At 47.7% G+C, this 27,431-nt stretch overlaps 1 protein-coding gene across 1 annotated transcript in view; it reads right to left on the reverse strand.

Annotated features, from left to right (window-relative positions):
• Window positions 1-13,410: 13,410 nt before the first annotated feature.
• Window positions 13,411-27,431, reverse strand: part of LOC131590678 (hydrocephalus-inducing protein-like) — a 57,931-nt gene continuing 43,910 nt past the window's right edge. The window contains exons 38-56 of the mRNA XM_058860941.1: window positions 27,236-27,408; window positions 26,882-27,080; window positions 26,095-26,194; window positions 25,473-25,566; window positions 24,815-24,983; window positions 24,285-24,523; window positions 23,894-23,963; window positions 23,055-23,259; window positions 22,450-22,682; window positions 21,237-21,385; window positions 20,090-20,282; window positions 19,438-19,546; window positions 18,597-18,851; window positions 18,109-18,251; window positions 17,546-17,767; window positions 16,232-16,392; window positions 15,265-15,371; window positions 14,242-14,689; window positions 13,411-13,573 (exon numbers count right to left, since the gene is read on the reverse strand). Of these exons, the coding sequence (XP_058716924.1) occupies window positions 13,411-13,573; window positions 14,242-14,689; window positions 15,265-15,371; window positions 16,232-16,392; window positions 17,546-17,767; window positions 18,109-18,251; window positions 18,597-18,851; window positions 19,438-19,546; window positions 20,090-20,282; window positions 21,237-21,385; window positions 22,450-22,682; window positions 23,055-23,259; window positions 23,894-23,963; window positions 24,285-24,523; window positions 24,815-24,983; window positions 25,473-25,566; window positions 26,095-26,194; window positions 26,882-27,080; window positions 27,236-27,408 (3,432 nt within the window). The remainder of the gene's footprint in view (window positions 13,574-14,241; window positions 14,690-15,264; window positions 15,372-16,231; window positions 16,393-17,545; window positions 17,768-18,108; window positions 18,252-18,596; window positions 18,852-19,437; window positions 19,547-20,089; window positions 20,283-21,236; window positions 21,386-22,449; window positions 22,683-23,054; window positions 23,260-23,893; window positions 23,964-24,284; window positions 24,524-24,814; window positions 24,984-25,472; window positions 25,567-26,094; window positions 26,195-26,881; window positions 27,081-27,235; window positions 27,409-27,431) is intronic.

Raw genomic sequence — 27,431 nt, forward strand, 5'->3', positions numbered from 1 at the left:
GAGGATATGAGGAGTCTAAAGAAAAGGCACAAATTGCCTGGCAGACTGTGATTTGCCTGGGATGTGAAATCTCACAAGGGCAATGTAAGCTGGGTACTAATTGTATTCAAGCTCTTTGTGCTATTGCAGAACCCCAGAACCTGCATGAGCTGCGAGTCTTCCTTGGGATGACAGGGTGGTGCTGCCTGTGGATCATGGACTATGGACTAATTGCAAAAGCCCTGGATGAGGCCCAGAAGACGCAGCCGTTTACCTGGGGCAGAGCACAGAAGGAGGCCTTCCTCAAACTGAAGGAGGCATTGACAACTGCTCCGGCGTTAGGATTGCCAGATTTGTCCAAAGATTTCCAGCTGTTTGTGCATGAAAGACTCCACCTAGCACTGGGAGTACTGACCCAAGGTTTGGGAAGCTGGGAAAGGCCGGTAGGCTGCTTTTCCAAACAGCTTGACAAGGTGAGTGCTGGATGGCCTTCATGCCTGCGGGCAGTTGCAGCCAGCGTGATGCTGACACAAGAAGCCAGGAAACTCACGATGGGGAGACACAGAGATGTCTATGTGCCACACATGGTGAGCACTGTTTTAGAACAAAAGAGGGGCCATTGGCTATCTGCAAGCAGGATGATGAAATTCCAGGTAATCCTGACTGAGCAGGGTGATGTCACACTAAAGACAACTGACCTCTTGAATCCTGCTTTGTTACTAGCTGCCACAACTGAAGAAGGCCCATTAGAGCATGACTGTGTAGAAGGAATAGAGGACACCTATTTGGCAAGAGAAGACCTGAAAGACATCCCACTGGAGCAAGCAGAGTGAGAGCTATTGACAGATGGAAGCAGCTTGGTGGAGAACGGGACCAGATACGCTGGATATGTGGTAACAACAGTCAGTACAATGGTGGAGGCAAAAGCATTATCAGCAAATCCATCTGCCCAGAGGGCAGAACTGGTTGCCTTAAGCAGAGCACTAGAATTGAATAAAGGGAAAAGGGTAAACATCTGGACTGGCTCAAAGTGTGCTTTGGAGTAGTGCATGTCCACAGAGTACTGTGGAAAGAAAGAAGACTACTGTCTTCTCAAGGCACGCACATTAAACATCAAGATGCAGTCCTGCAATTGAGAAAAGCAATACAAAAACCTGAACAAGTAGCAATTATGCACTGCAAAGCTCACCAATCAAGAAACTCCAAAATTTGTGAAGAAAATCGAGAAGCAGACTGGACAGCACGACAGATTGCTCGAAAAGTGCAAAGAACAATGGCATTGATATCTTTAAAAGTTAATGTATCTCAATTTAATTCGCCTCCAAAACCAAAATATTCAAAAGGAGATGAGAAATTGGGACATTTGCTAAATGCACAAAAGAATTCAGAAGAGTGGTACATAACTGCACAAAGACAAATAGTGTTAACCCCCTTGATAATGAGAGAAATTCTATAAATTAATCACAACAAATGTCATTAGGGTGCAGAGGCATTGGTAAAATGGTTGAAACAAAAATTAATCTGGGTACGGATGCTAACAATGGCAAAATCAGTAATGTCAGAATGTGAAATCTGCTTAAAAACAACTCAGTAGCAAGACACAGGCATAGCTAGGGAAGATTAGGATAGGAACAGAATCAGGATGACACTTGGCAAGAACCCTCTAGTGATGAGAAATTTGGGTGGGCCCTGGAGTCTTTGCTCGGTCCTATAGCAAACTATCAGAATAAAGAAATGTACAAACCTACAGGTCAGGCAGATAAATTAGCAAGAGTGACCTGGGAAAGATTTAAAGAACTAAACATACAATTACAATTTACTACTCCTGAAAGAGCATGGAGTGTGTGGGTTTTTAAAGGGATGGATTGATCATTGCTGTGTCCACATCCCAAATGTGACTGCAGATGTAGAATTTGACATCAATCAGTTGCAACAAATAGAGCACAAAGCACAGGAAGAGCAAAAGGATTTGACTACAAGTTGGTTTGGCAAAATCTTCAAAGGGTTAGGGTGGAATGTGAGTTCATGGATTAAATCTATCATTGAGAGTGTGATAATCATACTAATTGTATTCTTAGCAATTTGGTTAGTTTACAACATCTTAAAAGGAGAAATACAGAAGAAAATGTCCAGGAACCAGAAAATAATAAAGGCACTGACACGAGATCCACCCCCACCATCTTCTGGTTCTCCAGTTCCTGACAGCATCCAGGACAGCGTTTACATCAATCAAGGATTCGAAGAACATCGAGTGTAAACTCAGAAACAAAGGACTGTATCAAGTGAAAACATTTGCACTTATAGTGAAGTGAAAATGCTTTCAAAGGGGAGAATGATAGGAAAGGGTATTAAAATCTTAGAAAATGTGAGGACTCAGAAAGAAAGTTAGGCTTGGCAAGCCCTGGGAAAAGTAGGCCCTGGGAAATGTTAGGCCTTGTGCTTGCTAAAGATCAGGTCAAACTGCACCTGTGTAATCAATATATGATAAATGATACAATTGTTAGATGTGATTGGATATAATTATTGTTTAAAGAACATGAGGAACAATGTTAGGGGGTTGAGGGGGGATCACGAGATATCCATGCTTGGGTAAAAACAATGCATACAATAGAACAGTGTAAGTTTAATAATTAATATGTAAGTTGTATAATGATAGAGTATAAAACATGTTCAGCTCTAAACCAAGATGGGTCAGATTTGGGTCTGTGTGCCCCTGACACCCAGAGCTCTTCAATAAAGCACCTTCATAAAATCATTCTATGATTATGTGTGTTCCTGAACGCTGACAATTTCATCAGATTTTACTGGAATTTTGTGTGATTTTGAGGTGACTTGAAGAATTTTGAGGAATTTTTCTTAGATTTTTTGGGAAATGTTGGAGATTTTGTTGGATTTTTCTTGAATTTGGGTTTTGAGAAGATTTAGGGAATTTTGTGGGCTCTTTTTGGGATTCTGTGGGGCTTTTCAAAAATTTTGTGGGATTTTTCTGGAATTTTGTGGACATTTCTGGATATTTTGTGTAATGTTGCTAAAATTTTGCTGGGTTTTGAGAAGATTTAGGGAATTTTGTAGCATTTTTCTGCAATTTTGTGGGATTTTTGGGGGGATTTTGTGAGATTTTGAGAAGACTTGAAGAATTTTGAGGATGATTTTTCTTAGAATTTGTGAAAATTGGAGATTTTGTCAGGGGTTTCAGGAATTTGATTGGGGTTTGAGAAAATTTAGGGAGTTGTGTGTGATTTTTCTGGAATTTTGTGGACATTTGTGGAGATTCTGCAGGATGTTGCTGGAAATTGGTAGGGTTTTGAGAAGATTTAGGGAATTTTGTGGGATCTTTCTGGAATTTTGAGGATTTATCTAGAATTTTGTGGGATTTGAATTAGACGAAGAATTTTTTTGGGTTTTTCTTTGATTTTGTGGAAATGAGTGGAGATTTTGTGATATGTTGCAGGAATTTAGTTGGATTTTGCAAAGATTTAGGGAATTTTGTGGGATGTTTCTGGAATTTTGTGGGATATTGAGGTGCTTTAAGGAATTTTGTGGGATTTTTTTTTTAATTTTGTGGACATTTGTATAGATTTTGTGGGATGTTTTTGGAATTTGGTAGGGTTTTGAGAAGATTTAGAGAATTTTGTGGGATGTTTCTGAAATTTTGTGGGATATTGAAAAAATTGAAGAATTTTGTGGGATTTTTCTGGAATTTTGTAAGGTTTTTCAAGAATTTTGTGAAATTTTTCGTGAATTTTGTGGAAATTTGTGAGGATTTCCTGTTATGTTTCTGGAATTTTGTGGGATATTGAGGAGATTTTGTGGAAATTTGTGGGAATTTTCTGGAATTTTGTGGAATTTCTCTAGAATTTCGTGGGATATTGAGGAGATTTTGTGGGGTGTTCTTGGCGTTTTGTGCGATTTTTGTGGGATTTTGTGGGATTTTGAGGAGACTTGAAGAATTTTGTGGGATTTTTCTTAGGTTTTGTGGAAATTGGTGGAGATTTTGTGGGATGTTTCTGGAATTTGGTTGGGTTTTGAGAAGGTTTAGGGAATTTTGTGGGCTCTTTGTGGGATTTTGTGGGGCTTTTCAAGAATTTTGTGGGATTTTTCTTGAATTTTGTAGGCATTTGTGGACATTTTGTGAGATGTTGGAATTTGGTACAGTTTTGAAAAAAATTTGTGAATTTTGTGGGATTCTTCTGAAATTGTGAGGGTTTCTCTAGAATTTTGTGGGATATTGAGGAGATTTGGTGGGATTTTTGTGGGATATTTGTGGGATTTTGTAGGATTTGGAGGAGACTTCAAGAATTTTGGGGGATTTTTCTTGAATTTTGTGGGATTTGTGGACATTTTGTGGGATGTTGCTGGAATTTGGTATAATTTTGAGAAGATTTAGGGAATTTTGTAAAGCTTTTCCAGAATTTTGTGGGATTTGAAGGAGACTTTAAGAACTTTGAGGGATTTTTCTAGAATTTTTTGGAAATAGGTGGAGATTTTGTATGATGTCTCCGGAAATATTTAATGTTTTAAGACAATTTAGGGAATTTTGTGGCATTTTTCTGTAATTGTGTGAGGCTTTTCCAAAATTCTGTGGGATATTGAGGAGATTTTGTGGGATATTTCTGGAGTTTTTTGAGATTTTGATGAGATTTTGAGGAGACTTGAAGAATTTTGAGGATGATTTTCTTAGATTTTGTGAAAATTGGTGGAGATTTTGTGAGATGTTGCCAGAATTTGGTTGTGTTTTGAAAAGATTTAGGGAATTTTGTGGCATTTTTCTGGAATTTTTTGGCATTTCTCTAGAATTTTCTGGGATATTGAGGAGATTTTATGGGATTTTTGTGGGATTTTGTGGGATGTTTGTGGGATTTTGTGGGATTTGGAGGAGACTTGAAGAATTTTGAGGGATTTTTCTTGAATTTTGTGGCCATTTGTGGAGATTTTGTGGGTTGTTTCTGGAATTTGGGTGGGTTTTGTGAAAATTTAGAGGAATTTGTGCGATTTTCCTGGAATTTTGGTGGACTTTTCCAGATTTTTGTGCGATTTTGAGGAGACTTGAATAATTTTGAGGGATTTTTCTTAGATGTTGTAGTAGTAAGGTCTGGCGTTCTGAAGATCTCGGGATGTAACGGAAAGTTAGTGAACGCCCTCTCCGTAATATGGTAATGACCCCTGCAATTAGCCAATAGCACCTGGCTGTGATGAAAGCAGATGGGAGTAACACAGTGACCCCAGGTTATAAAATGTCAAATTCTCCTGCAATAAACGCCATTTCTTCGCCATCCATCCCATTGATGTCTTGTGGGTAAAATGGTCCGAGTGGCCTGGGTGTGGTCACCTTGCTGGCTCCTGAACCAGGGTGTCTGCCTTGCTTGAAAGGCTACATGATTTTGTGGAAATTGGTGGAGATTTTGTGAGTTGTTGCAGGAATTTGGTAGAATTTTGAGAAGATTTAGGGAAGTTTGTAAAAATTTTTCAGGAATTTTGTGGGGCTTTTCCAGAATTTTGTGGGATATTGAGCAGATTTTGTGGAATGATTCTGGAATTTGTAGGATTTTGTGGGATTTGAGAAGACTTAAAGAATTTTTTGTGATTTTTCTGGAATTTTGTGGAAATTGGTAGAGATTTTGTGAGATGTGGAAGGAATTTGGTTGGGTTTTGAGATTTATTATTTTAAATAATTTTGTGAGATTTTCCTGGAATTTTGTGGGATTTTTCTGGAATTTTGTGGAATTTCTCTAGAATTTTTTGGGATATTGAGGAGACTTGGAGAATTTTGTGGGATTTTTTTTAGAGTTTGTGGGAATTAGAGATTTTGTCAGTGTCATAGGGTGACTTTACCTTTAAGATAACTTTGGGAGCTGGGAGGAAATTGAAGCTGCTGGTGACTGATGGGAGTCTTTTCTCCTGACCAATTATCGGTCATTTCTAAGAATTGACAGCAGTTTTGACCATTGAAAAGTGAGATCAGCTTGTGAACACCACCTTGAGATGTAAAGCCAGGGCTCTCTTGTTCTCTTTGGTTTCTGGCTTCTGACGAGGTAACAGGCTCTGTCTCGGCCTCCTCCCCCCCTCCAGGCCGGACAAGGCCGCAGAGGGCGGGGGGGGAGAAACGGAGCCGGCCGGCCTGGCTTGGTTTGCAGTTTCTGCTGCTGGACTGAAACCTGACACCATGAACATCTGCAGCTTTCCCAGACTTTAACTCTTTTACTACCTGGATCAAACATACAGATTACTCCTTTTTCCCAGAGAGACAGAGAGAGAGAGACAATCAACATGAAGAAGACATCATAAAACCATCAAAGACAGTGAAGAAAAGAGTTAAGTTTTAGATGGGGAAGAGAGAATAAGGAGATGCTTTATAAGCTGAAATATTTTTCTGTTAAAGCTATGGAAATGGACAATAGTGTCCTGAAAAACTCCTTTAATTCATGACAGAGTATATTGGGAGGAATGGTTCAAAGTGTGGATTTTGAGAAAACAGTGGAGTAATTGTGATACAGTGAGGTGCTGGAACAGAGGGGAGAAGTAATAGTTGAAGATTTGGGGCCGTTGTAGAGGCAAAGAGAAAACTTCGGTTTCCAGGGAAGCTCACAGAGACAGATGAAGAGAAATTTTGCCTCTGAATAACTCATCCTTAAAAAATGACATCCCTAGACTCATTGACCCATACACACCTCAGAGTGATGTGAAATGGGAGGAGTGAACTGATGACAGATTTCCGGACAGCTGGCATCACAGAAATAGAAAACTATAACAGAAATAGTTTTCTCATTAAAAACTCCATAGATTAACAGAAGAAGACTTCTGTTTCTCTACAAAGGGTGATGAAAACACTCCAGCAAGAATTAGGACTCTTTTAAACACCAAAGTTCCAAAGTTTTTGTCTCTATGTAGTCACGTGAACAAGGGAATGGTGGGTAGTGGGGGATAAAAGGGTTGTTCTGGAAGTTTATTCTGCTGTTCTTATTCTTGTAGTTTTGTTAACAAACTTTCTTTATTCCTTTTAAGTTCTAAGCCTGTTTTGCTCTTGCTCTAATCCATATCTCACAGCAAGAGATAAGTGAGTTTTCTAGTAATTTTTTAGTCACTGCTTTAAAACCATGACATAACTTTGGTGCGCCGCCCGGGAAAATGAAATTAGCAAATCTAAACCACTACACTTACTCCTGTGTGCCCGTGAGTAACCTTCCACGTTGATGGAGGAGATTGTGTACAGGACAATTGATTCCTGGATTGCCATTTGGCTTCACTGTCACTCAGTTGAACATGGTCCTTATCTAAGAAGGACTTCCAAGAAATGGGTAGGAGTTTTGGCTCTGAGAGGAGCAGAAAGCACATTTTCTACACCAAATTGCCAGCTGATGCAGTGTCCCTGCCAAAATAGTGATTGCCATTCATCTTCCTGGGAAGAATGTGAAGACCCATTCAGAGATGCCAGGTTCAGCTGGCCTGTGGCTTTGTGTACCTCATTTCACATCTCCAATTTCAAGGGCCACTAAAAGAGGCTCATGTTTGCCTTGCTACCCAGAAGTGCTGTAGGTATTTCCAGGAGAAAAAGGAAAAACTCGCTGTCCTGTGGTGTGGTAGAAATCCCGGCACAATTGTGAGTCTGTGAGCAAAGACAGCCAGTGCTTTTTGGGGCTGCAGCAGCTGAGAGTGTGGCAGAGCAGTTTTGATATTCTTATTAGAGTCCTGAAAACATTGTTCCCAAAACAATCCACAACTTTGCAAATGTGCCCGAAGAAAATGGAAAAGAGAACTGGGGTGTGCAAAACAAAGAATGTTTATTTGTAGAAGAAAAGGAACAAGAATGAACTACACAACATATTTACATTGTAAGAATACTGGTAAGAACAACAACAAACTATAGAACCTATTTACCTAAGAAGATATCTAACAAAACTACATGGAACGTATTTACAGAAGACTTAAGCAAACTCTAAAACGTGGATCTGAACACAACAACTGTAAAACGTATATACAGCAGGGTGGCATCTCTGTCCGGGATGTGCCTCGGTCCTGGAAGAAAAACAAGTAGCACGGTCAGTGCAGTCAGGCATGGAGGGGTGTTCCATGTGCTGCCAGGCTGGGACACTGGCACAGGGGGACTCTGCTGCCAGAAGTGAGCCTGGCTGGGGCTGGGGGCTGTGGCCCAGGCACTGGAACAGGGATTGTGTGGCCCAAAGCAAGGCCAGGCCAGGCCAGGGATGGCCACCAGAATCCAGTGCATGGGCTAGCGTGTCCCTGAGCAGGGAGTGCCCAGCCCAGCCCCAGCCTGGCAGCAGGGGACCCACTCTGCCCGTGGGGAGCACCTGCCTGTTCTGCTGCTGGCATCGGTCTTCATCCCAACACCATGTCCTCCTCCTCGTCTTTTTCATCTACATCCATCTCTTCAATGGAGTCCTTCATGTCCACCTCCATCTCTTCCTCTCGGGTCTCCTCTCCATCCACTTCCATGTCTTCTTCTGCATCTATCTGTGGATCGACCTCCATCTCCTCCTCTGTGTCTGTGACAGCCTGCAGAGGTAGCAAAATCTCAGAGTGGGGTCCCTTTCCCACACTGTCCCACACAGCTCCAGCACAACCAGGCAGCTGCGGGGTGTCCACCCCTGTGGAATAGTACCATACCTTCCTTGGAAGAAATGCAGACATCCTCCAGGGATGGACAGAGAACTCCAGGCAATGGGGAGCTTTCAGGACTGATGGGGGTATCACAGGGAGCAGGTGACTAGCAAGGTGACAGGGGTAGGCTTGGAGCAGGGTGAAGAGCGTGCTGACACAAGGAGCCAAGGGTTGTGTTGTGGCCGTTGCTGGATGCTGGAAGTTCTAGCTGGAGCGTGCACTGTGACATCACTGCCAGGAGCCCAGGCCCAGACTGAAGTGGACAAGGGAGATCCTAGAATGATGGAATCCCTGGGTGGCTGGGCTTGGAAGGGACCCTGAAGACCATCTTGTTCCAAGCTGAGTAATCTTCCCCCAGAACAGGTTGCTCAGAGCCCTGCTCCCAGCTGGCCTTGGATGTTGCCAAGGATGGAGCATCCCCAGCCTCTGTGCACAGCCTGGGCCAGTGCCCCAGCAGCCTGAGTGGAAAAGAGCAGCTTCATTAGATCCAACTTCAATCTCACTCCTGCAGTTGAAAGCCTTCTCCTCTCAGTGCCCATCTTTCCTAGAGCTGCAGGGAGGCCTCCCCAGCACCTTCTCTTTCCAGGCTGAGCATCCCCAGCCCCACATGGACAGCACTCAGATCCGTGGGGGTCAAGGCTAAAGGGTAGCAAAGAGCATCAGGAAGGGAGAGATGGAAGCTTTGTCGCTCTGAAAACTCAGCCTCTGAGCTTGCTAACATAGTTTTCTAAAGACTTTCCCAGGACAGTAACTGTAAACATAGATATGTGTGCATTCTTTCTGTTACACGTCTTGTGATGGGCATCTCTCATGGCCAGTGCAGTGAGAAAGTGTTATCCTGACCATCCAATCCCTGGCCGTGGTCAAAACCCTATAAATCCTGGGAGGGAAAATAAACTCGGCTCTTCTTTTCACCACACCTCGACCTGTGTCCGTGTGATCTATTCATCTTCAGCGGTAACAAAGCTTTGCCTCTAAATGTAGAAAATCAAGAAAAGTGGAGGGGAAAATGGTGGGACTCTGGCTCTGTTCTAACTGGCGAAGATTTTCTTTTTCTTCTTTTCTGTCGTGCTGCCCCAAGTTTTGTTGTTTGAAAGGAGGTTTGGCAAAATATCCATTGTCTTCTCCATTGGTGAAACACTGAGCAATGTCTGGGCAAGCTGAAGATGCAGAGCAAAACCTGCAAATATCTCCTGGGGATTCTGATCCTGGGGAATGTAGCTAAAGCCAGCCAAAAGTCATTTCTGGAAAGTCAAGCCTGGTTTACATTTTCTGGAGTTTGGCTGTGCCAACTTCACCAGTGTCATGGGTTAGCTTCACCTTTAAGACCGAGTAAAAAAAAGAGGAAGTTGAAGCTACTGATGACTAATGGGAGTTTTTCTTCCTGACCAATTATCAGTCATTTTCAAGAACTGACAGCAGATCTGACCATTAAAAGTGAATTCAACTTGTAAACACCCCCTTAAGAAGTACACTCAGAGCTGTCTCGTTCTCTTTCTGGTTTCCGGCGTTTAAGAGGTAACAAGCTCTGTGTTAGTTTCCCCCCCCCTTCCCAGGCCCGGGACAAGGCCGCAGGGATGGGGGGGGAGGAGGAGAGAAAAGCCGAGCTTAACACTTTTGTTTAGTTTTCAAGGTCTGCTGTTAGACTGAAACCTGACACTATGAACTTTTGCAGCTTTCTTAAAACTTTTAATTCTTTTACTACCTGAATAAACAAACAGATTACTCCTTTTTCTTAGAAAAGACAGAGAGAGACAATTAACATGTAAGACATCATAAAACCACCAAAAACAGTGAAGAAAAGAGTTAAGTTTAAATAAGAAAGAGAGAAAAGGAGATGCTTGTTGCTGAACAGTCTTTCTGTTACAGCTGTGGAGATGGACAGTAGTTTAAAGACTCCTTTAATTCATGACTAGAGTATGGGAGGAATAGAGTATTCAAAGTGTGGACTTTAGAGAAAAGTGGTTGTGATAACTGTGAGTTGCTGGAACTTAGGAGTGAAGTGAAGATTTTGAAGCTTTAAAAGAGCCAAAGAGATGGCTGTTTTTCCAGGAGGGCTCACAGAGAGAAATGAAGAAGATTTCTACCTTTGAATTACTTATCCTTAAAAATAGCATCCCAGGACTTAAAATGACCCCTGCACACCTCGGAAGAGTGTACAATGGGAGGAGTAGACTCTAAAAACTCCATAGATTAGCAGAAAGAGACTTCTGTTTCTCTGCAGAGACTGATGAAAAGACTCTAAAATTGAGACTGTTTTTGACCACCAAGATTCTAAATTTTTTGTCTCTATGTTGTTATGTGTACAAAGAAATGATCAAGTAGTGAAAAGTAAAAGGGTTCTCTGAAAGTTTATTTTGGTATTCTTATTCTAGTAGTTTGTTAATAAACTGTCTTTATTCCTTTTAAGTTTTAAGCCTGTTTTGCTCTTATTTTAATCCATATCTCTAGCAAGAAATAAGTAGTTTTTTGTTACTAGCTTAAAACCACGACACCGCTGAAGATGAATAGATCACACGGACACAGGTCGAGGTGTGGTGAAAGAAAGAGTGAGGTTTATTTTTCCCTCCAGGATTTATAGGCTCCTGACCACAGCCAGGGATTGGATGGTCAGGATAACACTTTCTCACTGCACTGGCCATGAGAGATGTCCATCACAAGACGTGTAACAGAAAGAATGTACACATATCTATGTTTACAGTTACTGTCCTGGGAAAGTCTATAGAAAACTATGTTAGCAAGCTCAGAAGCTGAGTTTTCAGGGTGACAGGGATGGCCTGGGTGATGACCTGCCCCTTGGCCAAGTAGAACAGTGGGTGGATGCATCGCACCAAGAGAATGGGTCCATCCAGATCACCCTGAGGGTGACCAGAGAGACTTCAGTCTCTGTGGGTGTGTGCTTGGTGTCCCCAGTAACAAAATACTTACAGCCTGGGTCAGGGAAAGTCAATCTTCTGCCCAGTAGGTCCACGGCAATCACAGTCCAATGGCAGGACCTAAAAAGATGGTCTTCTGCTGCTGCTAAATGGAGTGGCTATTGAGGCGGCCATACTTTATTGAAGGTATTATCTGTCCTTTGGTGAAAGTCAGTCCAGTTAGAAATGTCTTGTCTGAGCCCCCCTCCTCCTGCAAAGCCTGCTCTGTTTCTATCCAAACGTAGAGGAGGTTCATGCTGCCCTTCTGGTTTTTTTTGTAAGTTCCCCTCCCCTCCAGTTCCTTTGTCCTGGCCCGCAGGGGCTGGGCACTGGACAGAAATGGGTGATGTGCCCTCGCTGCCCACAGCGATGGCACCGTGGTTCCCATGGTGTTACAGGTGGTGGTGGGACCGCCACCGCTGCTGGAGCCACCGTCCTTCCTGGCTGTCTATGATGGTCAGCCCCTAAGCTGGCAGCCTTCTGGATCACACCTCGATGATGGTGGTGAGGGTGGGTAGAGGATCCAAGGGCATTCCCATAATGATTTACTTGCATGTATCACTGGCATTTGCCTTTGCTAATTCCAACAGCAAGGCAGAATGCAGCCCTGGCTCTTCCCCCTGTTTCTCCATGTGAACCCACCACCTATCAATAAAATCTAGGAAAACCTCATTAGGTTGCTGCAGAATGATTGTATAACTAGCTTGGGGTTCTCTGGATGGTAACGTGAGGAACGCTTTCTCTGCAGCTGTTTTGATCTTTTCAAGGACCGGCCTTGGCAAAACCCGGGCCTGGTCCTTCCCCTGTGCCCATTCCGCATCGCCGCTCAAGTGGTCGGTTGTTATTTTATTCCCAGTGGCATCAAGGGCGCTGTCAGAACTTTGCAATAGCTCAGAACATACGGCCTGTAATGACCTCTTCCATGCCCCCTCCCATACAAGATATTCTGATGGGGTAAGGAGGCACGAAAATAAATCATGGAGGTCATACGGGACCGAGAGATTGGAGGAGAGGGTGGCCTTTAAAAGGCCCTTAAAATATTTGCTTCTCTTTCCAAACTCTTTCTGGGCTTTGCAAAGTTCTCTCTTGTTTTGAAATGAGAATGGCTCCCATTCTGGAAGCGCACTCCCACAACCACTGAACATAACTGGAGTGGCAAGAGGAAGGGTCTCCAGTTCTGGGTTCTGGTTCCTGGGCTCGTCACTTGTGGCTCACGGGGTGTGGGAAGCAGAAGGAGGGGCGTGGGAACTGCAAGTCAGAAGAAGGTTGGCGGTGCTGCAGGGAAGAGAGGAGGGGTCAGAGGAGGGGATATTATGAAAGGAAGGGGTGGGGACCTTTTCAGGAGGAGGAGCCCAAGTGGAGAAGGAGGGGTCTGAGGGGACAGGAAGGGGAGGGACAACTGGAGGAGGAGAGATAACAGGGGGAGGAGCATCAGGGAAGAAGGGGTTGGAGGTAGGAAGAAGGATTTTGGGGAGGAGAAGTACAAGGGAGGGGCCTGGCCATGTGGTCCCCACCATCTTGTGCTCTCCAGGAGCCATTTTGGGTACACCAGGGAGGAGAGGGTGAACGGAGTAACTGGAGACTGGGGAGAACTGGGGGGAACCTCAAAATGTACTAACTTGGGGGTTTGAACTGGGGTAGTGGGGTTTAAGGAAAGATCTCTGGCACCATGGCTAACAGTTAACATTTTATTAGCAACTGGTTATTAACAGTTAACTGAAACTTAAATTATTTAACAAATTAACAAACTATTTAATTAACAAAGTTAATTAAAAGATGATGTTTACTGGAGCTGGGAAGGGGAGCTGCAGAGGTGTCACGTAAAGGGTGGGAGACCATCAGCAGTAGGAAACAAGATGTTGCCAGCTCCTGCTGGATGCTCCAGATGACACAGATGCTGTCACTCTGGTGTTGGTTGCCAGTGCAGCTGCTTCTTGTGTCTCTGGCCTTCATCTGTCTGCTGTAAGGCAGAGCATTTTGGTTTTCCAAAACGCTTCCACTCCCGGGCTCTGCCTTTTAGAACCACCTGCACCATCCTGTGAGTCTGCTCCAGGTTAGGAATGCTGGGGAGAAAGGGACTGGTATTAGCCAGACAAACATTTCCAGCCAGACGCTTTTCTGTCTCCTTGCAGAGCACCCAGCGTTGCATCCTCCCTCTGTGCAAGCAGTGAGCAGCTCTGTGCAAGAAGCAGAGCTGGGGACTGGCTGGTCCCTGGGTCTCTCGTTCTACATCTTGCAACCCTTCAGGAGCTTAATGTTTCATGCAGTGTCTTTTGCCAGTGTCTCCCTCCCAAGGCCAGATGATCTTTCTGCGCTCCTGTGGGAGCTGCTGCCTCTCTGGGGCTGCTTGTCTCCAGGCCCACCTCCCCATCCCAGTCAGAGGGACTGAAGGGAGGGTGTTAGGGGATGAACCAGGCTGTGCTTGGTGATGCCCAGCAATAGCACAAGAGGCAACGGGCAGAACCTGAACAGGAAATTCCACCTGAACCTGAGGAAGAACTTCTTCCCTTTGCGGGTGACAGGCTGCCCAGAGAGGGTGTGGAGTGTCCCTCACTGGAATTATTGCAGAGCCCTCTGGACACAGCTCTGTGCCACGTGCTCTGAGATGACCCCGCTTGAGTAGGGAAGTGGGACCAGATGACCTCCTGTGGTCCCTTCCACCCTGTCCCAGCCTGTGATTCAGTGATAGCCATCAAAAGTGTGAGTTGGCAAGTGTGTCAATGTTTCCCACCTGCACAGCATGGTGGTCTCAAAGTTCCCCACATCCTTTGGGGAGAACAGCACATGAAAGGTCTTCTTCTGGCCAGGAGTGATGGTGCCGAAGTTGGGGTTGATGGAGAACAGTGACTGGTCATGGGTGACATCTGGGAGGACTTCCAGGGAGGAAGTGGCACGCTGCGGGGAGAGACTCCGTTCCTTGGAGCGGCACCGCTTCTTGGAACGCTGCTTCTGCTTGGCATCCAGCTGCTCTTCCTCAGAAAGCTGCTCCTGGTCAGAATCTGGCTGTTCCTGCTCGGAATCCTGCAGCTGTTCCTGCTCGGAATCTTGCTGCTCCTTGGCAAGCCACTGTAGGCGCCGCAGCTCAGAAGGATGCGTCTCAAAAGGATGGTCCTGCTCCCTCCGGAAACGAAGCACCAGCTTTCTGCGCTGCCTTACAACAGGAGCAGAGCTGAGCCGACCTGCAGAGAGGAAGAGGACACCATTCAAAGACAAAATCTGTGTTCCCAGCAACGCTGCCTCCTGCAGCACATAGGTGGAAGAGAGCTGGGATGCACTCGGAGCATCTCTGGCCAAGTTCCAAGCAGGGAACAGAGCTTCTGGGAGCAGGGTCTCTGCCTGCAGCACACACTCCTGTGCCAAAGCAGGAGTTGGTTTTAGACAGTGACTTTGCAGCTGCCCTGGAGTGGGGGACTGCACACAGACAGTGGCTGCAGGGCAGCTCACTCGTTACACCATTGCTCTGCCCAGTCTCAGACTTCTCAAAGCAATGACCTGATGTCCCCTTTCCCAGTCCTGACCCAGCACGTGGCTCTCCCCAGAGCCTGGCTCAGCTCCTTTGCAGAGCAGAAGTGGCACAGCAAGAACAAAAGGGGCGGAAAGGCAGAGGGGGAAAGGATAAAACTCTCCAGCTGCAGCTGGGAAGATGCTGATGAAAGTGGACATGTGGACAAGAAGGAAAAAGCAATTCAAGTCTTGGGGTGAAGGGGCAGGGTCTTCTCCCCAGGCCCTCAGCTACCAAATGAAATGCCCTTACTAATCAGAGTGGTTGAATATGGCATCCTCACTGCTTCACTATCTGCAGGTGCAGCTTCCTCCCAGAAGTATTCCATGGCCACCTTCCCTGTGTTGTGCATCCTGAAACTGAAAAGCAAGAAGGAGGAATTTAAAAAAAATGTCCAATAAATAGAAAGCAAATAGTACAGTAACATTGTCTGAGGGGCTCCTGCTACCACTTTCTGCTGAGGAGCATCTTCTTCCCCAGGCAACCCTGCCATGCTCTGACTGCTGTCCTGGGTGGCCCAGAAAAGTATTTCAAAGTCTGGAAGTTTAAGGGGAAAGGGCCAACATGGTGCCCAGGACATTGAAGCTAAGGGGCTTACTTTGGACTTTCTTTAGGTCTTGCTTTGACTGCAAACTTATTCTTGAGCAGATGAGGACAGGTGACACGCAGCGAAAGCAAACCCATGGCTGTTCTCAGCAGAAAATGGCAGCATTGAGCCTCTCCTGACCAGCCTCTCCTGCTTGGCTTGGCATGCATGTGAACAAGCCTGTGCTGGTTTTGGCTGGAGTGGAGTTCTGGGAAGCAGGCACTGGGTCAGCCCTGGGCAAAGGTGTCACAGCATTGCCACAGTACAGCTGGTCTGGACTAGACACAGTGAATCTGGCCGTAACACAAATCCAATTCAGCTGGCCTAGCTCATGCCTGAACGTGTTCCCAGATAAGTTACAGGGGACCCTTGGCCAGCCCCATCCAAGCTGAGAAGTGAGCACACCCCTGGCCAGGAAGTTGGGCAGGGAGAGAGATCTCAGCCAATGGCTGTCTAGCCCGGGAGATTTGCACTGGGTATTTCAGTGAGCTCTGAATAATAAACGAGGCTGTTTTGTCTCCTGAGCACCTGGAGCACCTGGAGTCCTGAGTTTTGTCTCCCCACCCACGGCCAGCACAAAGTTACACAAAGGCAGCTCCCGCTGGCAGGGCCCTGCCTGGCCTCAGCACTCACGTGGCTGTCCTTGTCTGGAAGGGCAAGGTGTCCTTGAGCTGAACCACGACTGTGTCCAGTTTGAACTGGGCGTAGGCAACCAAGGCGCTGAGGTACAGCTCGGCCTCCTGGCCGCTCTTCTTCAGCACAGTGTGAGCCGGTTCCGGGACTGTCTCCACTGTCTGCAAACAGAGGAGAAAAGAATCACTGAGCAGAGCCCAGAAAGTCAGGCTGAGAAGGGAATCTCTTGGCCTCCAAGATCAGCCTCATAGAGGAACTAGAAAGGACCATTCACTTTTAGTTCCCTGGAAAGATGACAGAATTGGGACTGTTGTGCTGCAGGAGTTGTTTCTGCCCACTAATCAAAGCAGTCCTACCACAGCTGTTAATGTACCCATGGAGACTACAGCGGTGTTCCAATCCCTGTACTTCAACCTTGGCGAGGGACTGACCTTTTCCCTGGTCCCCTAGAAATCCAGCAGGTCTCAAAATTAGGGTTAAGTTCCCCTGCTGGAGCTCTGTGGGTGGAGAACCCCATGACTGAAGACTTCTAGGAAGCATCTTCTTGTCTTAGGAGAAAGTGCTCTCCAGATGTCACCTGTGGAGCAACAGCCACACTGCTGGCAGCTGGGGATGGCATTTTGGGACATGAAAGATCTCACTGGGAAAGTCTCCAACTGCAGATGTTCTGATAGAAAAGAGGATGGTTTAGAGGCCTTCAAATGGTCCAGAAACTTGGAAAGAACCTTCACCCAAGCTGAGTGTGTTTGGCAATAATGACAATAAAAGCAAGAGTCTCCACACATGATCCTTCTCCAGACTCCTCCATACTGTCATACAGTGCCTGGGCTACTCCATGATGAGATAACCCTCCCAATACAGAGACCACAACCAAAATCTCTGGTATCCATGCAGACAAAACTTGGAGTTCACCAGCAGGTGCAGCAGAAGTGTATTTGTCTCCACTTCAAAAGAAGAGACAGAGTGCAGCAGACTTAACTCCTTGTTGGTGAAAGGGCACCAAATCATATGGAGAGATTTCAAACACCATAAAATGAGATAATCATAAAACACTGTCTCCCATTCAACATGGGCTGCAGCACTTGTGTTTGTGGCACAGACTGATAGTGTGTGGCTAATGGTCTCTTGTCTAAAGGCTTCTCCTCTTGTGTGAGGGTCGTGTGCATCCACCTCTCCCCTAGAATGCACTGCTGGTGAAGCTCAGGGCTGTCCAATGTCCAGAGGAAGCAGGAGCTGCTCAGCCAGCAGCGATGGTGTTATGGTGGTTCTTTTTGGAAAAGCTGTGGTGGCTTTTTTTGCCATTTTGCTTTTTACCTTCTCTTTTTCAGGCCATTGGGCTGCTGGGTCCTTCCCAGTGATGTCCTTCCACACGACAATGCACATTTCGTCGTCCCAGTCTGGAACCTTCCATGGTGGCAGCTCAAACTTGATCTTGGTCACCTTACATTTCACAAGGTGCCTCCTGAAGGTGGCTGGGACATCTGATTTCAAGGTCACTGTGATGGCCTTGGTGCAGCCAGGGTGGAGATGTCCCACCTAGGGAGAATCAGGGAGTCAAGACCAAACTGGAAGCGCTGCCAAGGGCAGGACTGATAGCAAAGGGGACTGATGTGGTGAGCAGCTGTGCCAGGAACCTGCACCTCAGTGTGGATTTATGTGAAGTTTGACAGACAAAAGTATGAAGAGAAGGTACCACCTCCCATAACGTGAAGCCTTTTCTGCAAGGCTGGCAGCCTTGGCCCAGCCAAGCCAGGGACTGCATCTCCCATGTGGCACTGGAATGGGCTAGCACTGGCATGGGAGGTCTCCCTGCCAGCTCCCAGGAACACCAGGGCAGGGCTTGAGCAATGGGGAAAGGCAGAGCAGCCCCCACTCACCCTGGGGCAGAACTGGAATGGGACGTCTGCCTCCCACTCGAAGCGCATGAACGTCATGCCGGTGTGGTTGGTGATGGTGAAGGTCCTGTGGCAGGGCTTCCCAACAGGACAGTCCCCAAACTGGATGTGGTTCAGTCTGACAGCTGTTAAGGAGGAAAGCAAGGGATCTCAGCATGCAGGGAGTTCCACCCCGCCCCCCTCACATGCACAGACTCCTGTATGTTCAATGCTTCCTTGCTCCAAGCCTTCCTCCCTCTGGCAGGGAGCTCCCCAGGCAGTTCCCCATCCCACCACTGTCAGGGAAACACCCTGGCACACCCCTGAGCCAGCGCCATGCAGCACAGCACACACTGCTCTGCATGCATGGCTGCCACACCCACGGGCCTCCATGTCCAGGGGTGACAGCCCAGGCCTGGCTAGAGAGAGGACACACATGATCAGATATTTTCTTCTTCCTTGTTCCCCCTTGGCAGCCTCTCCTCTCTTACCATCAATGATGTCTTTGTTCCAGCTGCTCTTATCATTCCTCAACTGTGGGTCTTCCTCTAGACAGTTGAGGGTGAATTCATCCTTGTGGCCTTCACCCACCAGCTCTATCAGGGTCTTGTCAGAGTAGGTGTCCCCCACTAAAACACGGATCTTCCCTTCCACACGTCGAGCCAGGGTGGGATTGAAAATGACATCAAACTCTGCCGATTGCCCACGATGCAGAAGCAGGAGAGGCTTCTTTGGGGGCTTGCTCTCTGCACAGCAATGGAAATCAGAATTAAGTGATACAGTTGTACAGAGGAAATATTTCCATATCTGAGGAGCAGAAGGTTGAAACCAGCTGCCTTCTGAGCACAGGTTCTACCCGCAGTGGTTCCAGACCCTCTTCTTATGTTCACCAGGCTGCCATCTCCAGACACATCACCACTTCAGCAGCTTAACCTCAGGTTGATGCCCAGCCCTCATTCCATCGCTTCCAGCCAGCTCCAGCCACATGGAAAGCTGAGCCAAAGAGCACTTTTGGCTTCTGCTGGCTGCCTGTGTGCTCAAGGGCTGTGTCCGTTCAGGCTGGGACCTTGCCACATGCTGCAAATACCTCAGAGGCTCCCCTGAGGCAGTGACAGTCCCCCAGAACCCAGCCCACCACGTCTAGAAGAACACAAGAACTTCCTACAACTTGCTAGGAGGAAACCCTGCAAAAAGTCCCCATGAAAAGCTCGGGGGACAGAGAGCCCAAGGAAACAAAGTGTGTCTAACATCTGGCTGCAGCTCAGAGAAGCCAAGAGCAGGGCACACGTTTTCCCTCTGGGCACGATCTAACTTCATGGTTAACAAATTTACCATTTCCAACAGAGTCCTCTCCCACATCTTCAGTGTGGAATCTCTCCAGTGTGGAGCGCCTGCCTTTCAAGAAGAATGCTCCATGCTCATCCTCCAGGTGTAACATAAACTGAGAAAAGGGAACACAGAGCACAATGATACTGGTGTGAGTACAGGATGGCACAGGGACTGACACCACAGTGCTGCTGGTCCTGCACAGGAACCCAGCACCTCTCCCACTGCAAACAGCACTGAGCACAAAAGTTAAGTCAAACCAGCTGGGAAAAAGGGGTGTTTAGAGGCATTTGGATTGAACCAACACTGAACCAAACAGGACAGAAAGCAATAAGCAGAATATAATTAAACCACAACTAAGTTTGCTTAAAATATAAACTGGAAAATACAGCCTAATGGAACTGGAAAATCACACATGTCCATGAGAACAAACCTGAAAGATGGGGAAAATACTCCACCACCTTTCTTGTGTTCAACTTAAAGAAGAAAGACTGGATGGAAAATTTTCAAGAACTCCCTTCTTGGAGAACAGATGTCAGTCCCTTGCTAAAAAGAATTTGTGACACCTCTTGCCAGGTCAGCCATGGTTTTTGGGACCCTTCCCCTGTGCCACAAGCACTTATTCCCAAACCAGACCATTCCTTGAGCAGGTGCTCACCTTGACAGGTACGATGCCGTTGTTACGGACGACCAGGGGGAGCATCTCTAAATCCCCCAGCTGGAGCCTCTGGAAGCGCAGCACGGCATTTCCTCTCTTGCTGCGAGCTCTTGGGCACACGACTGTCACCTGCGGCTCGTGCCCCCTCCCACTGATGGTGAAGCTCAGGGTTTGGGGATTGATTTTCACAGAGCTGCAGGAGAGGCACAGAAACAATTCCAGCTGGCACTAACCCATTTCTCACTGGGCAAGCCAAGCAGCAAGGGCAATCCACACTGTTTTCCCTGCCTGCTGCTCCTGTACCCCACAACACAGCCCCCCAGCAGCCTCTTCCCAGTCCCCTCACGGCCATTCACAAGAGGAATCTGCTCCAAAGAGCCAGAGCCTTCCACAGTAACAGTTAAAAGTAATTTCACTTCATTGAATCATGCAGTACAGCAGATACATAATGAGGCACCAGATGAGATATGGCAAATCCCCTGGCTGCAGTGAGATGAGACATAGGCAACAAGCAAAAAAAAGCACAGCATGAAAGCAGAACAAAAGCAAGAAGGCAAAAAGAAATCATTGTCACTATCCACCAAGATCACTTCCAAGAACAATATAAAAGCAATTGCTTATTAGCAATTAGACTTCTCTTGCTCCAATTCAGCCACTAAAGGCTTGAGGAAGGGCAGGTCCAAGCCCCTGTACACAGGTCCCAGTGCAGAGGAACAGGGCTCCTCTTTCATACCAGCTCCCATCACTCACATGAAATAGCTTCATGAATGCAGGGAATCACAGAGGATCACTTAATGTCACAGAAACAAAGAGGAAATTGTGACTGCTGACTTGCTGCCACAGAAACTGATCCATCTAAGCTTCTGTCCTTGGAAATGCCCAGCTCAGCTGTAGCACATCTCAGTAACTTCCAGTTGGCTACCGAATATTTCCCTGTCTTCCTATTTCCTCATCCAGGCTAAACCTGTATGACAAATCAGCCTCATTTTTCTGCTCTATCTAACAGTTACTGCCTCCCAAATCATCTCATGCCAAGTACTCTGCCTAAGGCTCCTGAGAGCATTAGAGCTAACAAGAGGTCTGTGCCTTCCCAGTGGAGAGGCAGCTGTCAGTGAGGCCTCCCCCAATATTTCTCAGGGTCAATTACCGTTTGGGGATGACAAGGGAAGCCTTAAAAGTGCAGTCGTAGTTCTGCTCGTCTGGTGGGGTGAAGGTCACTGTAGCAACAGCGTGGGATGAGCCAGGAATGGACATCTGGACAGGATGCAACTTGAAAATGGTGATAGGGCCTTTTTCCTTGGGGGAAGCCAGAGAGCAGTGTTAGGAGAAAACACCTTCCAACACGACCCAGTTTTATTCATAAATACATTACTGAAAACAGCATGTCTGTAGTGGTTTAGATTTGCTAATTGGAGTTTCTCAGTCAATGCACTAAATAACGTGGTGGGGTTTAGCACTGGCTAAAATCACCAGGGCACTTACTCATTTTTTGTTGTGAAATACGGATAAGGAGAAGGGTAAAACAGGTTTAAAACTTAAAAGGAATAAAGAAACTTTACTAACAGGACTACAGGAATAAGAAACATCAAAATAAAACCTCCAGAACACTTTTTCTCCCCCTACCCAACTTTTTCTTTTCCCAGCTGACCACTGGGAGACAAAACCTGGGATGGTAAAGCAGCATCAACTATACAATAGTCTTTGATCAGTTCTTGTAAGGAGAAGAGTTTTTTCTTGTCATGCTATGGAGACTTTTCTACAAGAAGCAGTTTTCTCCTGGCTTCTCTTTTCTATGAATAGCAGCCAGCCAGGCAAAAATCTTGCATTGTGACAGCTCTTCCCATTTTCACAGCCCTCCTAGAGGTGTGTTTATGGGCTGTGAACTCAGGGGGTATTGTTTTAAGGATGAGTTGTTCAAGCAGGGAACGCTGACCTTGTGCTAAAGCATTGTGTGTTCTGAGTGCTGGCAGCTGCCCTGCCATATGTGGGAGGTGGTCACTGCATGGAAAACCCTGCAAATAACCTAGAACTGGCCTTCAAAGAGAGGAAAAGCCAGGGAGCCTGAGGAAATGCTCTGCTTTGAGCCCTGGCATGTCAGTTCATAACAGCCCCTCTCTGAGTGTGCTTCCAAGAGAGGTTCAGAAGGATTCACTTCTCCCACCAAAGACCCAGAGGTGTGAGCCAAAAGCTTGCCCAAGACATGAGAATTGAACACAACTGTTCCCTGGCTCTGCTGCTCTGCCCTGAAGTTTGACCTACACTGAGCTAGTGTGGGCCACAGGAAGCAATGCATCTGGAGAACAAAACAGCTTTCACACGGCCCTTAGAGGGCAACCATCTCCTTGGCCTCCTGTTCTTACCTGTCCAGGCAGGGGGTTGATGGAGAGGACCACGTCACACGGCAGACCAGTTGTGTTGTAGATGTTGAAATGGGCTTCAGCCTCTTGCCCAACCAGAATCTTGTTGAAGATGAACTTGTTCTCATCTCTCACAAACAGGCCCACACCATGCACAGAGAGCAGCTTGTGGCTGAGGTCAGTGCTGCTGCAGATCGGGTACTCGTCGAAGATTAACATGGCATCCTCAGCAAATGCTGTGGACAGACCAGAGGGATGAGCATGCAGAAGCCTCCCTGATGAATTCATCTGGGCCTTGCTGGCCTCTGAGAAGGCTTGGTAAGCTCTTTCTGCCCAGGTAACTGCTAAACCCAGCTTTGGGTGGGGGAGCTGGCTATGAAGATGGAGCTCAGTCCACCTCAGTCTTAAAGAGCATTGCTTTCCCTCTATCCTTCCATGCATCCCTCTCAGCCCGGGAGGGATGAATCCACCAGTGGACTTAAGAGGGCTGGAAACTCTGAGGATTTCAAGGGGGGACACCAGGGCTAGCATGCCTCCCTATCCAAGCAGCAAGTTTAGGTGCTGATCAGCAGCAGGTCTGACCAGGGGAACCTGTGGACAGTACGTACCTGGCAGGCAGGACTCGGCAGTCAGGGTAAAGGGAATGCCGAGGGGATTGTCCCTGGGCTCTCTGCCCACGATGTCAATGTAGAGCTGCTCCTCACAAGTCTCCTCCTGCCCTGCGAGGCACTCCACCGTGATCTGCTGCTGGCCCCACGGAGCGATGGAGCCGGAGCACGGGGACACCGTGAACATGCCCACATTGAGCTGACCCTGCAGAAGAAGTTCCAGGAGAGGCTGAAGGGTAATAGCTGTGCCTTGAGCACCCCAGCAAAGAGGATGTCCTGCCTTGGCCTCCAGCTGGGCCCAAGCAGCCAGTCCCAGGGCAGGGAAGGATGACTCCATGGCCCAAAGGCAGCTCCAGGTTGAGCCCAACAAGCCAAGAAGAGCTGCAAGCCTGTCTCAAGTGGCAGAGAGAAAGGAGATGGAGCGTAAAGAATGAAGGTGGTAGCTGTGATCCTCAGCCTCCAGAGGTAACAGGAGAGCAGAAACAGCTGTGAGAAATGATGGGAGAGAGGTAGGGGACTGGGAAGAAGAAAAAGAAGAAAAAAAAAAGTTGTCTGAGCTCTGTGGACTGGGAGTTCGGGGGGGGGGGATGTTTTTGCTTCTGTGGTGTTCACAGACCTGTGCTGGCCAGCAGCTACCACACACAGGACCTGCTCCCCTCTGCTGACCCCACAACTGCAGGTCAGAGCCAGAGTACAGGACTGTCAGTGGGACTGAGCAGATCCTGGACTCCATCCTGCAGACCACGTCCCACCCAGTGGAGATGAGCCCCCAGCCTGGGCACAGCAGCATCTTCTCACATCCCCTGCAGCAGCATTGTTGGGGAGCAGGAGTCACCTACCTGTGTCAAGCTTGATTTCCTTCCCGCTGAGCGCTTTCTAGCTGATGGAACAGACTCCCCTTGCTTTGAACTGAGAGGAGAAAGCAGAGGTATCTGTCATGCTGAGCTCCCCTGCCTTTCTCTGAGGCCAAAGCTGGCCTTCCTCCTCACAGAGGAAAGCCTTCCTGCTCCACATGGTTCCCAGAGAGCAGCCTGCAGCACCCATTGCTGGACAGAGCAGCTCTAGCACCAGCTTCCTACTACACATGGGGACACTGAGGCGTGTTTTGCTCCCTCTCCCCAAGGCAGGGATGCAAATGGGCGCTAGCCCAGGTCTCCTGGCTGCCTGCCACATGCCAGCCGTGGGGTGGTGCCTCCTCAGGCAGGAAGGGTGGTGCAGGGCTTCTTGTACCTTTTGCTTTCCAAAGGAGATTCATCCTCAGTTGCTCGGTGGATGCGGAATTTGAAGCTGATCATGCCTGTGTTCTCCAGCACGACAGTCTGGCTCTTCTTGCTGCCCTTCATCATGGCACCGAAACTGATGGGTGAGGCAGGCTCAATACTGAACTTGCTGTAGGCAGCTCTTGCTGACACCCTCACTGGGATGCTGGCGACAGTCTGGCCTCCTTCCCCTGAGATGGCATCTATCACCTGTGTCCACAGGAAGGGGTGGTAAACAAAGCAAAGAGGGCCAGCCAGTCCTCTACCCCAGTCCCCAGCCTCCACCCCAGGCCTCCATCAGTTCACCCATCCCTGTTAAAGCACCTCCTCCAGAGTCAGATTCTCAGCTCCCTTAGGAAGCCTCCCAAATGGTTTTGAAGACTTTGTTTGTGTACGTAGGAGAGAGGATTCTCCAGTTAAAGCCCTCCTTCCATTAGACACCTCTCCTGTTTATGCTCCCAAAACACCGTGTGGTAACACAGCCTGGCCCAGGCAGCTCACCTGGCAGTACAGGATGGGGCTGTTCTTGAGGAGGATTTCCCTTGTGGGGTGGAAGAATATCTCAATATTCACACCAGGCTGGGAGGCGATCAGCTTGCCCGACTGAGGCTTGACAGTGAAGTGGGACGCCAAGTCTCGCATCCTGGGACCTGCACCCTTCAGCATCAATCTGTGCAGAAAGGGAAGGAATGGAGATCTCTGCAGTTACAAGTAGAGGTGCTGCCAGCACAGCCAGGACTTTGCATAGGACCAGAAAAAGAAGAAAAGGGAGGGTGCAGCTCTGCTCAGGGAATCCTGGATCCTGACAGTGAGCACAGACGGTCACGAGGTTATTGCAAGAAACCTTGACACTGAAATTTTTCATTCACTCTTTTACAGAGTCTCAGAAGGAGAAAGGAGGTGACCATCAAAGAAAGGCAATGAATCTCAGCATTTCAGTGCCTGAAATTCTTGGGGCTCTCCTTTGGGTTCCCTGCTGAACTGGGGAGAACTGCTGGTTTGTGGCTGGATTCTCTGGTAAAATAGCTGAGATTAGAGAGCCCAGGTTTTGTGTTTATCGTGAGGTAGCCTGCATGGAAACAGGTTCTAACCTTTGACAGAGGGAGAGTGCAGGCCTGGGAACCCAGGGAAATGCTCACCACCAGGCAGCTGGACTCACCTGTACTCGATGTTGTACATCCCTTTGTTTGTTAGAGTCAGGATGTTCTTCACATTATCCTGGACATTGACGGTTCCAAAATCCAAGGTTCCATCTGCAGACAATGTGCAGAGCGAGATTAGACATGGTATTTGTGAGCTGCTGCAGAATACACCAGGTCCCAAGCTACATGGAGGTCCCAGCACAAAACCCTTTTCAGCAAGTTGCTGTTCTTGGAAGGGTTTTCCAGCTACTTGTCTGCCCTTTCTCTTCTTACTCAAGATATCTGCAGGCTCAGTAGCTAAGGAGCTCGGCTTCCATTTCCTCACTTCCAAGCACAAATCCAATCACTTTACATGCTGTGCTGAGCCTGTGGGAATTGCCAACTGCCTGTTCACGTCACTGTTGTTTCAAAGCCCCCAAATCCAACCTGCACGTGAAGCTGCACACTTCAAAGTTCAGAGGGGAGAGACTTAAGGCTGCCAGTGGCCTGACAATGCTTTATTCCATGCAGCTTGCAGGGTATGTGCTTTATGTATCCATGCCATCCTTGCATCCCATCCCATCCCAAGTGCTTTGGTCACCCACCACCCAAGGTAAGGCAGTGCACCTGGACTGCTTTGTTTGGGAGACATCCACTGACCTTCAGGCAGGACCGTGCTCAGGAGAACATCATACACCTCTGCAGACAGTTTGATGTTTTCAACCTGAACAATCCCCAGGATGTTTTCTGTATCTGAAACCTGAGGCAGCAAGAAACAAACACTGTTCAGATTATTCTTTTGCTAGACAGCCTCTAAGTCCTTGTCTCTGCTGGCTGCTTCCCCTATGGCCTCCCTGGCTTCACAAGTGTTGGTGGATACCCAAGCTTTCCTAACCCGTTCATCTCGTGGGCTGTCCCAGTGGGATTCTGCTGCAGTATAAACCCCATCAGCCCAACTCTGCATTCCTACAAGAGGGAATGCTGCTGCTAAAGCATCCTTGAGAGGCACAGGGATGTAAGAACAACCACAGGAAGTGTGAGGTGTCTCAGAGCAGGTGGCATTGACAACCCTTTCCAATCACCTAGCACCCTCTCTGAAATGCAGCCCCTAAACCATGGGGAACAAAATGCCAGGGGCAGAGTTTGTTGCACGATGCCAGAGGTTTGGACAAGCTCCAGGAGAAATGTAGAGATCACGCTGCAGTCTGTATAACCAAACAACAACCTTCAACCATTCACAGGGCCAAGGTGGTTGTGCTACAGGCTCAGGGTGCAGTGTCTGGTTATCTGGGGGGATGTGGATGCACTGCACATTCTGGCAAACGCTGTGTAGAGGCAGAAGTTGGGGTCACAGCACCCTTGTGTCTGTCAGGAGCAGCTCTTCCTGACTCTGTCCCTAAGAGCACGTGGCTGCTCACTGTGCCAGGCAGGGCACAGTCCCTCTCACCTCGAGTCGAAGGCTCTTCTCAATGGTGCCAATCTGCTGGGCCTTGAAATTCACTGTCACTTCAATCTCTGAGCGGGGATCAATGGTGCCGTTATCTTGTGACAGTGAGAAGTCCTCAACAAGGTCATCCAGCCCACTGAGCTGCCAGGCCATGGGCAGTAGGGTGTTGTTTTTCAGGACCAAGGTCCTGCTGTCAGTCCTGCAGAGACAGGAGGCACTTGGCATCAGCTGCTGGCTGGTCACACCAGCCTCGCCACTGAATGCAACTTGGAGCAGCTCCATCCCAGCCCAGGAAAGCAGAGCCAAACGTTCTGTCTTTGTCACAAGTCTTGGAGTGCGTGTGGGATGACTGACCTGTGCAGAAGCAGCTTGCCAAAAGACAGCTCCAGGGGGCTGACCTCCAGCTTCACGTGCACCCCATGGCAGCACAGGCTGAAGACCACTGGCTCTGGATTCTTGTTAATGCAGCAGATGAGTTTGTCTTCCAGGAAGCCAGGGGAAGTGGGGTATGCCCAAATGGTCAGCTCCTGGACCCGGCCCCATGGAAAGA

The sequence above is a fragment of the Poecile atricapillus genome, chromosome 34, assembly GCF_030490865.1.
Source record: "Poecile atricapillus isolate bPoeAtr1 chromosome 34, bPoeAtr1.hap1, whole genome shotgun sequence".
NCBI classification, from domain to species: Eukaryota; Metazoa; Chordata; class Aves; order Passeriformes; family Paridae; genus Poecile; species Poecile atricapillus.